At 44.9% G+C, this 13,876-nt stretch overlaps 1 protein-coding gene across 9 annotated transcripts in view; it reads left to right on the top strand.

Annotated features, from left to right (window-relative positions):
- Nucleotides 1–13,876, top strand: part of Alh (coiled coil domain containing protein Alhambra) — a 76,161-nt gene that overhangs the window by 42,233 nt on the left and 20,052 nt on the right. For 3 of the 9 annotated variants that reach the window (XM_075895347.1, XM_037436167.2, XM_037436164.2), the window contains 3 exons: nucleotides 3,429–3,467; nucleotides 7,948–8,042; nucleotides 9,732–9,806. In XM_075895347.1, the coding sequence (XP_075751462.1) occupies nucleotides 3,429–3,467; nucleotides 7,948–8,042; nucleotides 9,732–9,806 (209 nt within the window). The remainder of the gene's footprint in view (nucleotides 1–3,428; nucleotides 3,468–7,947; nucleotides 8,043–9,731; nucleotides 9,807–13,876) is intronic. The other 6 variants (XM_075895376.1, XM_037436168.2, XM_037436165.2 and 3 more) reach the window with 3 other exon arrangements.

Raw genomic sequence — 13,876 nt, 5'->3', positions numbered from 1 at the left:
CAAGCAAGTGGGAAACAAATAAGCCACTTGGCGATGCTCTTTCGCCCTCCGCTTGGATGCGGCAGGTGTGCCGGCACGTGCGTTGCGGCTGTGCGGCAAGCGCGCCTTTCGCGGGAACAGTTGTGGCGGTTAAGCCTTCCGTCTGTGGGGTTGTGATGCGTGGAATTATTTCAACGCGCACGTTTGTTTTCGCTCCTCGTGTATGCGCCTTTTACGGTTATTTGGGCGCGCAATAACATTTAATAGCTATCGAATACGATGGGGCATTAGCTGCAGTAAGTTGGCCCGATGCCAACCACAGGCGGATTTTCGTGTTCTCGAAGAATCTTTTTTTTACTGGCTAGGCAGCTGGTATTCATGTAGGGCTCTTTTTTGGAATGACATCGTGGCAGTTCTCATTCTCGGAATTCCAGCGTGGCATGCTCGTACTTTTCCCTGGTCAGGGGTGCAACATCTGCGCCAAATTGATACAATTCCCCATTTTTTTTTGCGTCAAATCCGTGAAATTTACCGAAATTGCGTCAAAATGCCCGACCAGCCTCGAAATTTTCTCAGTTGCGCTAATTTCAGCGAGAAATGAAGGCCACGTATGTTGCCCACTTACAGTTTGAGTTCTCAATCAATCCAAGCGCGCAGACCTTAAACCGTGGTAACCTAACCACGCGAGACGTGATCAACAAGATAAAGTAACAAAGCTGTGTGCCCATCGGTCCACTGACCGCAACGGGTACCTATCGGCGGGACGACGCCAGACAAAAAAAAAATGGCCCCGTATCTGCATGTTACAATACAAATGTCGTCGAAAGAGCGTCTGAGGAGAGTGAACAAAACAAGAATTTGATGTTCTGCGCAAGAAAAATCGGTGAATGGTATTCTGGAGGCACTGCGTCAGAGTGCATCGAGCGTGCAGCGGAGGCGAACGAGCGCATCAAGACGCGTCACACGTGAGACATGAGCGCTATCTGGCAGTTATCGTGGAAAACGAAGCGCGCGGCATGCGCGCCCGCCTCGGAGGCGATAAGGTGTAGAACGCAAGGCGACGGGTAGGTGCCACCACCGCGGCGTCTCGGCAAAGCGTTGCATCGTCAGCGCAGCGTAATAAGCGCTACGCTCCTTCGAATGACTTATGCATGCCTTTTCTAGTAAAAATACACGCATACAAAATATTGACGTGTTCTTACGGTGCCTCAGATATCCGCAACAATTGTTTTTGTTTTTAATTGACAGTCGCACAAGTATGAACGCTGAACCTTGAGCAATATTGGTGGGCGCTGCGGATGGGGTCGGCCGTTCGGAGTATCGCTTGGTGTCGTTTAAGGCATCGTTAAGGGCGGACAAACAGACAAATGTACAGACAGACAGACCGAAGTTTTTGCGTCGCAAGTACCCCCCCCCCCCAAAAAAAAAAAAAAAAAAAACTATCGTATTTGGAATGCGTGCCGTAGCCACGAACGCTTCGCGGGAAATATGAACTTCCTAGTCAGCGAAAGTGGCTGTGACATGTTAGCAACTAGAGCTGGGAGCGCATACCGCGTTTTCCGCGCGCGAACAGAGTCGACGGGCTGCGAACGCCGGCGTTGCCGGCGAACACGTTGGCCGCCATAGCAATGGCACATGAAACATTTTTCTGTCTTGCAGTTGCGTTAGTTGCGTCGTCCCCGTGATAGATATCCGATGCTGTCGCTGGATCAACGGGCGTGCGCCGCTGTGACTTTATCTGGTGAAACGCACCTTGCAAGCGAGGCGAGATGTGCCCTAAACTTAACCCTCATCGTAATGGGGAAAAAAAAGTGAGGGGGGAGGGGGTGTAATAGTGTTCGAAAATGTATTGGTCTTGTTCTAGCCCGTGCGGAACGTTGCTTAAACCACTTTCGCCGCAATACACCGGTGTCCTGCGGAAAAGCGGATTATGATTCATAAAGGGTTGTTAGCATTTTTTGTGGGACAGCAAATTTCGTTCAATTACTAATGCGTGTATACTACCACATAATTGTGAGCACTAGTATGATTGCTGACGTCTGAAAAAGTTACTGGCAATCATTTCGAGCAGTGTATGACACTTCTGCCGCCAAAAAAAAAAATGCTAAGTTTTTTTTTTCTATTCCCCCCCCCCCCCCCCCCTATTTCTCAGTCTCACAAATTCCTTGAATTTCAAGGTCGCCAGCCTGATAGATCTGAATTTAAAGTCACGGATTCTGTCAACGAATTTGGCAGACCCAGCAAGTGCTAATGTGGACTTTATCATTGTTTGTTTGCTCAGTGGTGTAGATCGAAATACTACTTATATAGAAACAGCATTGCTCTTGTTTACTCTGCATGATTTAGGCTTGAACATACTTTTTTTTTCTAAATGTAAGCCTTATTTGCTCCAGGCTTAGTTTTTCGTGATAAAAAATAGATGTTTGATTTACCATAAGCTGCTCCAAATTCGCATTTTAGTGTAAGATTCTGCTGCTCCAAAAATTGCTCCAAATACCATTTCTGCAGTGAAGCACGCCTGACTTGTGCTTCACTGCACTGCAGTGAAGCCAACACATTGCATTAGGCTATGTCAAAGAGCGTCATTGATGTAACTGTAGGTCTTGTTTATTAGGGTTTATACAGGGTAGCCAGCCGGTCTGAGAACTGGCTAACCTCCCTGTCCTTCCTCATTTATTCCTCCTCCTCCTCCTCTTGTTTATTTAAAATAGAGCAAAATTTTCCGCCCACACAGTAATTGGGATCTGCACTAAATAGTTGCACACTTACTAGTATACCACTCATAGTGATCCGCGACATCATGTTTCCTTCTTGGAAACTGCTCCAAATCCTAAACTGGCTTGACCGCTACTGCTCTTCTGCCTCGGTTATCGTCATCAAAAAGCACCTCTTGAGGGTTTAAAAGAAAAGGAGTCAAAAAAGAATTGCATCAAAGTAAGGCATTTTTACTGCTTAGTGCAGCCTGCCTTAAAGGCAGATCATGTTTTAGCTGCTCTTGTGTTCTATGCTCCTGTACAGAACACAAGGCAAAAAACAAGCATCGGAACTATACTTCCATTTGTAAGTGGAGATGACACCAGGCATTGATACGTTTGTAGGCAGTCTTGCTAAGAAGAGCACAGCTGGCACCCTTGTGTTGACAATGCCACGGAAGAATAGAGACCTCGTGCTATGTGTCATTCATTCAGTTGCATCATTTATCATGCATGTGCTACCTTTCTTTCATTGTGCGGACTGCACTGTTTTCAAGTTGTAGAGCAGTGTTATGCAGTGTGCATGCGTGCTCGTGTATATGCAGCACTTGACGTGCACTTGCACCTTGAGGTTTTGAGCATGTATTATAAACTTAAGTTGCTTCCTGTGACTTTAGTTTCTTTTTTCTTTATTTGTTTGTTAGCATCTTCTAGGTTTGGTTGTATTCTATTATGTTTTTTTGTTTTGCTTCATAGGGTGATGGGAAGTGGCGATATTGACCATACATATTACCGGTGAGCTTTTTATTTTTTTGTTTTGTTTGTACCTGCATGGCACTAGCAAAACTGCACAACACTGCATCATGGGCACATGAGCTAGTGCAGTCGTGTTACTTTTTCATCTTGTGTGAATTGCAGAAGCCGGGCTTGCCCCGTGATGAATACAGTGCTTATACATTTTGCCTGGTGGTATTGTTGCTTGGCAAATCATTCATTACTATTATATGTGTTGCCATTTTGAAACATTTTCACGTCTGTTTCATCCTTTTTAAGTAGGACGCAGTAGTACGGATGCTGCTTCACTTATGGCCCTATGTGCTGCAACTGTAGTGCTGCTGTAGTGGTGTGTTTGTGGATGCTTTAATGAGACACCAGAGTAACAATGAAAAGTATACGTCAAATGGTCATGACACCCAATGTTCAATCATAATCTGTGCTATGTGGGTTAATCCTTCAGCATTCACACACAAGCTGGCGAAATTTCAGCACATTTTGTCGAGCACTTCATTTACTATTAAATATTTCTATATACACGCGAGCGGCCTGGGAGTCGGGCAACACTAGTGCACTCGCAAGCCGTGACGTGATGAGCAGCTGGCTGTGCTAGTGTCAGCATTGCAGCGAACTATATTGTTCCATGGTCAGCTGCACGTGAAATCAAGACATTTAAGCTTTCTTCGGCTTGGCATTAAAGGGACACTAAAGGCAACTATAAAGCCGGATGTTTATTGTTTAAATGGTAGTACAGAAACCCTGTAGTGTTACTTTTGTGCCAAGAAAGGGCTTATTTTGAAATGAAATCGCATTCTGCATCGGGTTAGCCCACTTCAAATTACCCGCCCACGTGGAACATCTAGCGTCACTGTTGCCGTGAAAAATGTTGCCCAACTTTAATGCGTGGCCACCGACGCTAGCAGCAGCAGAACAAAAGCAGCGGGTGCCATAGCAGCAACAACGGCAATTCAACAATTTCCTGCCATTCGCTCACGAGATGGCAGACATTATTGGTTCAACTGGGCCCCGCTAGATGGCACCATCTGTCGAGTTAAGCCAGGCGAAAATTGAACTTTTGAACCGCTCACGCTATTCCCTGTAGTAATACCCGGGTACTCTTTTCCCTGAATCAAACAGAAAGGAACAAGCAGTGCTTTATTACGTCTCTTGACGCAAGGAAGTTCTTTATTTTGTGCAGCTAGTTTTATTACGAGTGAATAATTGTAGGCGATCACCCTGACATCATTGGTATCACTTTGCTAGTGTCCGATCGTAGCGCATGTGTTCTGGTGCATTTACCTTAGTTTTTCGGTAAATAGTGCACTGCTGTTGATAATATTGTTGTGTTAGGCGTTGTCATACATTGAGCTTTCACTCTTACTTAAATTGTTATTTGACTTTAGTGTCCCTTTATTTAAAACTGAATGGTTTGTAGTGGCTGAAACTGTGGTAAAAGACTATGGCACTGCTCCTCACTGCACATGACGTCAATGGTGCCGTGGCAAAATGGCGGTCGCCGGCGGTGGGCGGGATTTACTGCCGGGATTTACTGTATCTGTATAAGCACAATAGACATTCTACGTCTAGTTTTAGCTGAAAAATTGAAAATTGTTGGGTGACCGTGTTATGGCCCCCTTTAAATGATGGTAATTGGATGCTAGGACATACTACTGTAGATCTGGCACCAAGTGAATGGCTCTGTGGGCTGGGTTCTTATATGTGCAGCACAAAGGCATAGCGAGAAGTTTTTGAGGGGGGGGGGGGGGGGGGGGGTCAGCCATTATTCACGTACGTTTGTGCATACATTTGTACGTGTGCATGTATATATAAGCATGCAAAATTGAATACTTTCATCGGGGCCTTGAGCATCCCCTCTCTAGCCAGTGACGTGGTAGTACAGAAATGATACTAGCTTTACGGAAGCTGAGTGGTCGGTAAACACATGCAGCAATGTTGGAAGAATGTGTGTATATGGAGACAGTAGTGAGGTACACATTCTGGGTGGGACTAAGACGAGAAGCGAAGTGCGAGAACAGACATGTGTCTGACATTCCTTTTATCTGCCTAGTGTAACCAAATAACGGTATATATAAAATAAGTTTCGGAAAAAATTACAACTGGTAAACTTGTTGTCTTTAGTTGGTTTGAGCATAAAATCAGTCTTGCCAGAGACATTCTAGATATATTCATACCCTTCAAAAGCGTTTTTTTTCTGCCAATGCACATGTCTGCTTGCATTTTACAGCAAAAGCTGTAATCAATATTGCAAGACATAAGAAATAAAATATGCCAAGGATTTAAGCCCGGGTCTGTTGCGTGCCAGCCCAGTATTACTGAGCCACGCCGGCCTTTGAAACTCGCTGCAAAACTGGCCTTAGGCTGGTTTGATGTCGGGAAAGGAATCGCGCTAATATGAGTAATAAAACATTTTAGAATATCAAAGGAACAACCAGGCGTCGCACAATGCGAGTTGAGTAAAGAGTGGGTCGTCCAATGATCCAACTCGTTACAAAAGCTTGTTTTTGTTCACCTATTAGCTGTGACGCATACCCACTTTAGGCATAATTCTTCATCGTCATCAGCGACTGCATAAAAAAATATTGTACAATATTCACATAAAGTGTGTAGCGAATACCAGGCTTCTCCGAAGAATGATGAAGTATAGCATAGTGAATGCCATCCTGCTACGTAAAAATTATCATTATTTATAGTGGAGCGGGTACCCAGCAAGTGTGCTTGCAGCAGTTACTAGTGTTAAGAAAAGGCTCTGAAAGGCCACCCAATGTTCGAGCTTTCACTGTGACAGTGCTGTGCACTCCGCGCCAGCCTGGTGTTCTTTTCTGTTCGCTTTATTCGAATTACCATTAGATGTGGAGACACCACAGTACGAATCCATGTTATTGGCATAGTATTGTGATGCCAGTGCCTTTGTTTAGTTAATTTACCAGCAGTATCTTAGTTGGCTGTCCTGTATTTTGAACAATGTTTTAAAGTTTCAACGTCCATACAAAGCAAGGCCTTTGCCATAAATAACATTCATACAGCGTGGCGACTATATCATGCCAAGTTTGAAATAATGCACACAAAATTAATCGCAGCATTCTGTATTTATGGTACAAATTGCTTGTAGCAATTTTCAAAGCATGAATCTTTCACCCGAGGCTTCGGATTGATCACATTTTGCTACATTTTCATTTTATACCATAGATATTCACTAATTTTACGTGCTGTTTCAGCTATATAGAGAAGTTACATATTATTTTGCTGCTGCTGATGGTAACGTCTTTCAGACCTGCTGTTCTATTTATTATTAATATTATTATTATTAATATTATTATTATTATTTAGGAGTTACACATATCATCTAAGGTGCATCTAAGACTCCTTCAATTTTTTTAAATTTTAAAAAGGTTGCTATTCAGGTGGGTTGGTCCATAACGCAGCGTGAATGTAGCCCCCTTGCTCTATTAATGTGCATCATGCTTCTTCTTCTACATGTCGCACAAATTTATGCTGTGGATTTGAAAAGAAGCCAACTCTCTGCTAGCGCTATTTCAATGAGACCCTTAACTGACTTGCAATTGTATTAGAAAAAATTCCACCAATTTATTTTTGTGCACACCGAGTCTTATCATTGCGTTTCAGCCAAAGAAAAGCAAATCCTGGCATTTTGTCAATTTGAACCTAGATCAGTGTATCACAATCCAATATCTGAAAGCTTCTAAACAGCTTTTTTTTTTCTTCCTGCTTCCATGACAGTTGATGCTATCCAGTAGTGGTGATAATACAGTCTTCCCAGACTGTTGTAGTAAAATAGCTTTTTTCGCATAGTGTGCCTTCAAACCAGTGAAACGTCATCACTCGATTCAACTTTTGATGCAAAAATGAAGGTGGTACTGTCACTCTTGCTCCAAATAAAAAAAAAAAAGCCAACCTCAATGTGTGCAAATGTTAACTAGCCCAAGTATGTTAAATAGCAAAAAGAGAGTAGTGACACCCAATATTTCATTGGTGTCTCCATGAGCTTCAATTGTTTCAGTAATGGTGGACTGTATTGCATCTTAAAAGGACCAGACACTCAGAATGTTAGAGATACTGGTGTTAATGGTTCTCGTGAAAGATTAAAAAATGAAAGTTTGGCCTTCATTTATTAAATTAACCAGCCAATTTCCACTGTACTAGTAATATTAATTACTGATTATTGTGAAAAGTTATGTCATCAGTCAAAATGATCTAGCATTGTCCCCCCTTAAGTACCACTTTGTTTTAAAAGCATTGTTAAGAATGAAAGCAAGGGTTTGAGAGACCAGAGTTATCTTAGAGAAGTGTTACACCAGTGAAATTTTGCGCGAGTATGTCACCTCCAAATTTTCATTCGCAACAGTGGTGTCGCTACCAGTCATCCTCGTGAGGGTAGTGCTTTGGTGAACTTCTTTTAAAAAATTCTGGATAGGAGTGTGAAAATGCAAGCAGGCAGTGGTTGTATGGTAAGTGTGTATAGTCTGTCCCACAGGGAGCTGAGCCCGGGTGGGGAAGAAGGCAGCCGTCCTGCATCAGTTGATTCCGTGCTTACGCAGCCTACGCGCCTCGAGTCTGGTGAGTGCCGGCTGTGTCAATGGGACACTTGCATTGCTAATTGCATTGTTTTGTTGATGCACTTGTGATTGCTCTTTCATAAATTCACATTTGACCACTATCTGTTTTAAGTGTTTTATGCTGGAGTGCACAACGGATATGACATTGTAAAATGTCTATACTAACAAATTGTAAAGAAAAACACGAGAAGAAAAAGTTCCGCAGCGGAGGGTCTAACCAGCGACCTCGCGCTCCTGAGCATGTGACACTACACACTATGCCACAAAGCAAGCCTTCTCCGTCTTGTTAATGGCAAGCAGTTTACTATATACACTATGTACCGCTGGCGGTCCTCGGAGCTCGGTAACTTCAGCGCGTTTTCGTCATCAGTAGCGAGATGGCACGACGGGCGCAAACGCTCTGAACGTCGCCGCGTTGCACCACCCCATGCTATGCGCACATGCCTCCGCATGGCGTGCTTAAAGTGCATATAGATGTTCTCTAGCATGGTGGCTCACTCACTTACTTGCGCTAGTGCGCTTATTGCATGATTTGAGCGCTTTGTACCTCTTGTGCTTCTACCGCAAGTTTGCTTCGACTTTACAGTTGTTAAAGAGAGCACGAACATCACTTTGTTAGTGCTTAGTGCTGCAGTTTCATTTACGAAAGAAGCGTGCCGCTCACTCACGAAGTAAGAATCGTTACAGTTTGTGCTCGTCCTGTGTATACCTGTGCATTTGTTTCGTTCGTTTTGTGTCGAGCTGTGACAGTTGTTTGTCCGCGCTCTTCCTGTGTATGCTTATTTCGTGCGTGCTTTCTGCCTGCTCGAGGTGTGCGCTGCATGTTTAGAGCTGCTTGCTGTTCTTTGCGTGACATTGCAATTTGTTGCGGTAGCATTCATACATTCACCTTTGTGACGTAACAATGCACAATGAAAGCTCAGCTGCACGTTTCACTTTTGTGTATTACCGATTCCTAAAAAGGGAGATCAACCACATTTTTTCTTTTTCTTTTGGGTGCACATTTGTTTTTGTTAGTGCTCTTGATGCAAATTTTGAGCCTCACCATTTTGTATTGGACCCCTGTGGACTTCTCTTGTGTCCGTGTTTGCGAGCCCTGTCTCTTTTACATGAATACTTGTCAACTAGCTCTGTTTTCTATCAACCTATAGTGTAAAATGGCTGTATATCGGCTGTCAGTCAACTGCGGCGGCTTAACAACCTTGTGAACAAATTTAGTGTCGCATTCGCGGTCCCCAGCTGAAAACAGAGGCAGCAAAAAGGATAGTATCCCAGTGATTGGCTAGTTTGAAAAAGTACATTTCAGCGATGTGAAGGGTGTTCAGTTTTTTTTTTTCTATCTTCACTACTAGTAGTGCCAAGAACACATTTATCATTCTTAATTTGCAGCTGCTTCAGTGCTGGGTTTCACTGATTCCCAGCAGCCCTCCAAAACGACAACTTAAATATTCTATCTTCTGCGATGCTGACCTGTGCATGCACAGTGCTCGAGTGGTTTGTGCCGAGTGTACACCATAGCTTCATTCAAACGAGACTGCAGCTACATTCTTTCATGTTTCTTTCGTTCTCTCTTCTTCTCTTTTTTTGTAGTTTTCTTTTCTTTTTTATTTGAAGGCTGGAAACTTTTTGTAGCTTCTCTGTTTGTGGGCTGTGTCGACCACTTCTGTATTATGTTTTATGACACATGCAGACGATGCCACTTTGGAGTCGAGTAATATTCAAGGCAAGATGCTGCAGCCATCTGAGGACCATGAGGACAAAAGCGGTAGGAATGTTTTCATTTTGACTGCAATGCTAAGACAGCAGCACTCTGATGTGCTGCACGCGAGCAGACCATTCTTTCTAATATTAATAATCAACATTTGCTGGCATTTAATGGGGTCATTCTATAGCAAACTTATATTGTAAATGTCCCTCAGTAGCCTGCATTGCGGTCATTCATATTTGGTCATGTAGCATATACCTGTGCTGTGCAAGGCATAGCAATATAGATTTGGCTTTAAATGCTTTAACTTACTACGCAAAATTTCTGGGTCACATGGGCATAATTAATGACTACAAAGCCTTAGGTCATTTCTGGTGGAATGCGTGATTTTGCTCTCGGTGCTATCATCCACAACTTGTGGAACATAAATTTCTGGAGTGAAGTGGAAGAACTCGAGATAAGTGATGCCTATTGTAGTTTTTATTGTAGTTTGTAGTTTATTGCCTGTTGTGTTACCTCTTCAACTCTTGCTTCCTGAATGGCATTGTTGTGATACTAACTCATCTGTCAAACTGTGTTCCTGCATTCACTGCAGCTGTTATCAGCAAGTTCAGACCAGAGATGCGTTTGCAGTTTTTTTTTCTTTTCTTTGGAGTGGAGAATTCACAGTGCGGTTCATCAGAGCAGGTTCATGTTTGTAATGGAAATGCGCCTAGGTTTGGGCCAAGGATCCGTCAATAAAATGACACAGCAGTTGGGGCCTTCAACATGCAATGCATACGACTTTATCTACAATGCTACAGGCCTCACACTAGAACTATCCATTTTGCAATCTGCCTACCACTCGTGCAATCCCCTCCTTAAAGGGCTGTCATCGTGGTAACTGTGGCAGTTCTAATCAATGCGATATCGCTGCGTTGTCTGATGGCGACGGTTGGAATGACTCGTAGTCACTTATGGTGCACTTGTCTCTGCATCTGCTCTCGTTGTGAGGGGACTAGCGGGGCTGGTTAACCCTCAGGCTGGTGCTGTGCTAGGGGGTAGCCAGCCGTCAACGTATTTAGATACTGTCAGTTGGAAAAGTCCGCTCCGTATGCGGCACTAACTAGTATCTGCTCCGAGGGGCGGCGCTGGCATAGCGTTGAGATTGAGCTGCTGCCGTTTCCCGCGGCAGCATTGAATATTTTTTTTGGTGCACCACTGCGAGGGGAGCTTGAAGGTTAGATTTCGGTCATCGCAAATTCTATTTCACATGTGACTTGACAATCAAGCATGCTTGAGAGAATCTGCAGTTTAACACAGTAAACATGAGGACCTGCAGCACATCGGGCTGTCGAAGTGGCAATGTTTCTGAGGAAAACACTTGCGATCCATGGCATTTCAAACCCCCAAAATACCCTGCCGTTCTGAAGGCCTGAACATCTACTGATCCATGAAAAGCCTTCCAGGTGGCAGTCAAGACCTACCGTATATACTCGTGTAAGGGCCGCCCTCGTGTAAGGGCCGCACCCCAACTTTGAAAGCGGATATTTCGAAAAAAAAAAAACAAAAGTTCAAAATGTCCCGCCAGAAAAGTGTAGTTAGTTCATTTACAGCCAGATGGCGCTGCACGCTTTTCCGCTTTTATTCTACTTCCGCCGACGCGCCGACCACGCTGTTGACAGCGCGCCGCCATATTTGCCTTGTGCGGCCTCTTTGTTGGCATCGTTCCTAGCATCGTGTCGATACGTTGGCAGCGCGACTTCAGATCGGTGTCGTCGGTGTCACTTTGTTGGTTGTAGTGAACCCTGCAGAAGCCAGCGCACGTGACGGACGATGGGCCGGCATCTGAGATCATTCACTGCAGCATTTAAGCTGCAAGTGATTGACTATGCCGAGGAGCACGGGAAGCGGGAAGCTGGACGAAAGTACGACGTCGATGAGAAGCGCGTGCGTTACTGGATGAATCAGAAAGATGCCCTCGCCGCTACTAACAGGAGCCGAAAGGCGTTTCGCGGGAAAAAGTGCAAGTACCCGCAACTCGAAAGCGAGCTCGTCAACTACGTCGTCGACACACGAAGGGACGGCTACGCCGTATCGACTGACATGATACGCGTCAAAGCCCTCAGCATCGCTCGCCACATGGAAATACCCCCGGCACAATTCAAGGCAAGTCGGGGCTGGGCTACGCGGTTTATGAACCGTAACCAGCTTTCTATTCGGCGCCGAACGACGATTTGCCAAAAACTGCCGCGCGAGTACGAAGACCACGTCATTAAGTTTCATCGCTTCGTGAATGCTCTCAGGAGGGAGCATGAATACGACCTGTCCCAAATTGGGAATGCGGACCAGACACCTGTGTGGTTCGATGCACCGGAAAGCACCACAGTGGATTTAAAAGGTGCGAAAAGTGTGTCTGTGCGCACGACTGGTGCAGAACGCCAAAGGTGCACTGTGATGTTGTGCATCACGGCAGACGGCAGGAGGCTTCCGCCGTACGTCGTATTTAAAAGGAAGACTCTCCCAAAAGAGAAGTTCCCTCAGGGAATCGTCGTACGTGCGCAAGAGAAGGGCTGGATGTCCGAGGAACTGGTCGTTGACTGGATTAAGACCGTCTGGGCAAACAGACCTGGAGGGCTGTTACAACGGAAAGCCCTCCTTGTTTTGGACAGCTTTAGGGGCCACTTGACCGACCGCGTCAAGAACCGAGTTGCCGCAACTCGTACGGACTTGGCCGTCATTCCCGGTGGCCTGACGAGTGTGCTGCAGCCGCTCGACGTATGCGTCAACAGACCATTCAAAGTGGAATTTCGCCGATGTTACTCTGAATGGATGGCTGGAGGCGTCCACGAGAAGACCCCTACAGGACGGCTGAAGCGGGCGTCGCTCCAACAGGTGTGTGAATGGATTTTGAATGCGTGGCGTGCCATGTCAGTAGAAGTAGTTGCTAAAAGCTTCAAGGTAACGGGAATTTCGAACTCCATGAACGGCACCGAAGATGACCGTCTCTGGGAAGACGCGGACGCCGAGGCGAGCTCCTCCGAGAACGAGGACAGCGAAATGGAATCCGAATAAAAACATTTCTGGCATGTCATTTGTGACTCTTGCACTCTGCTACTGTTGCATAAACAGTACAGACCTTTGGCCTGTACTGCCTGTACTAAATCGGCCTGATTCGTGTAAGGGCCGCACCTAGCAAAATTTTCGAAAAAAAAGTGCGGCCCTTACACGAGTATATACGGTACATTTCTGGCTTGCATTTTGAATCTGAGTACCTAATCACTTGCTACAACTCATCGTAGTCAGGAACATCAAAATTCCATGTGGAAGGTGGACACCTAAACTCGGTGCTGTTCTTCGAGTTTTCCCAAATATTACTGCACTCTTAGCAACTTGGTTCCCTGCATTACAAGACCGAACAAAGTTCCAAACCTGGAATGTCAAGCTTATCCAGAAAGGTTTTTTTTTTTTTTTTTTTTCAAAATTTCTCTTCATGCTGCGCTGTAACCTTCAAAAGCGAAATCAGCCAGAGGGTAGCACTATGAAACGGAGTGGCTGATTACTTCGAGAAGCGTATGATGGGGGGCTAGTTGGCTGATTACTTGCCTGCTTTTTAAAATATCGAGCCCTGCTGCTTGTGGGCTGATGTCAAAAGCTAACGTACTGGCTCTGGGTGCATCGTCACGCCTTAAACAAATTACCAAGGGAATGCCTTGCGAATTCGAGTTCAATAAGACTTCGCTCAGCAGCGTCGGCATCCTGGAGGAAGGCCGGTCATATGAGAGCTGTGAGAGCTGTGAGCGGTCATATGAGAACCATTTGAAAGCTGTGTTCTCATTTTCCTAGTGTCGTTCTTCGCTTTTTCTCGAAAAAGCTATGGCCCTAATAACCATTTTTATTAGCTTTTAGTAGATGAGCGTAATTTTTGGGGATGGCTCGTAAGTATCGTAGATTCTTTTTTTTTTCTTCTACCGTGCTCGCCGATTTTTTTCTTGTGCTCTTGCATGGTGGGCATAAGTCGTCTCAGGGCAGCTCGAAAGTGCTCCTCCACAAGTCTTGGATCTTCAGGGCTGATGTTGCGGTCAAAATGGAAAAAAATAAGCTGCTACGACAGCTCATGCATATCTTTAGGTGATCAACATAACTTAGAA

Source organism: Rhipicephalus microplus, chromosome 1 (genome assembly GCF_043290135.1).
Source record: "Rhipicephalus microplus isolate Deutch F79 chromosome 1, USDA_Rmic, whole genome shotgun sequence".
NCBI classification, from domain to species: Eukaryota; Metazoa; Arthropoda; class Arachnida; order Ixodida; family Ixodidae; genus Rhipicephalus; species Rhipicephalus microplus.
This window is presented reverse-complemented; position numbering and strand designations above follow the sequence as displayed.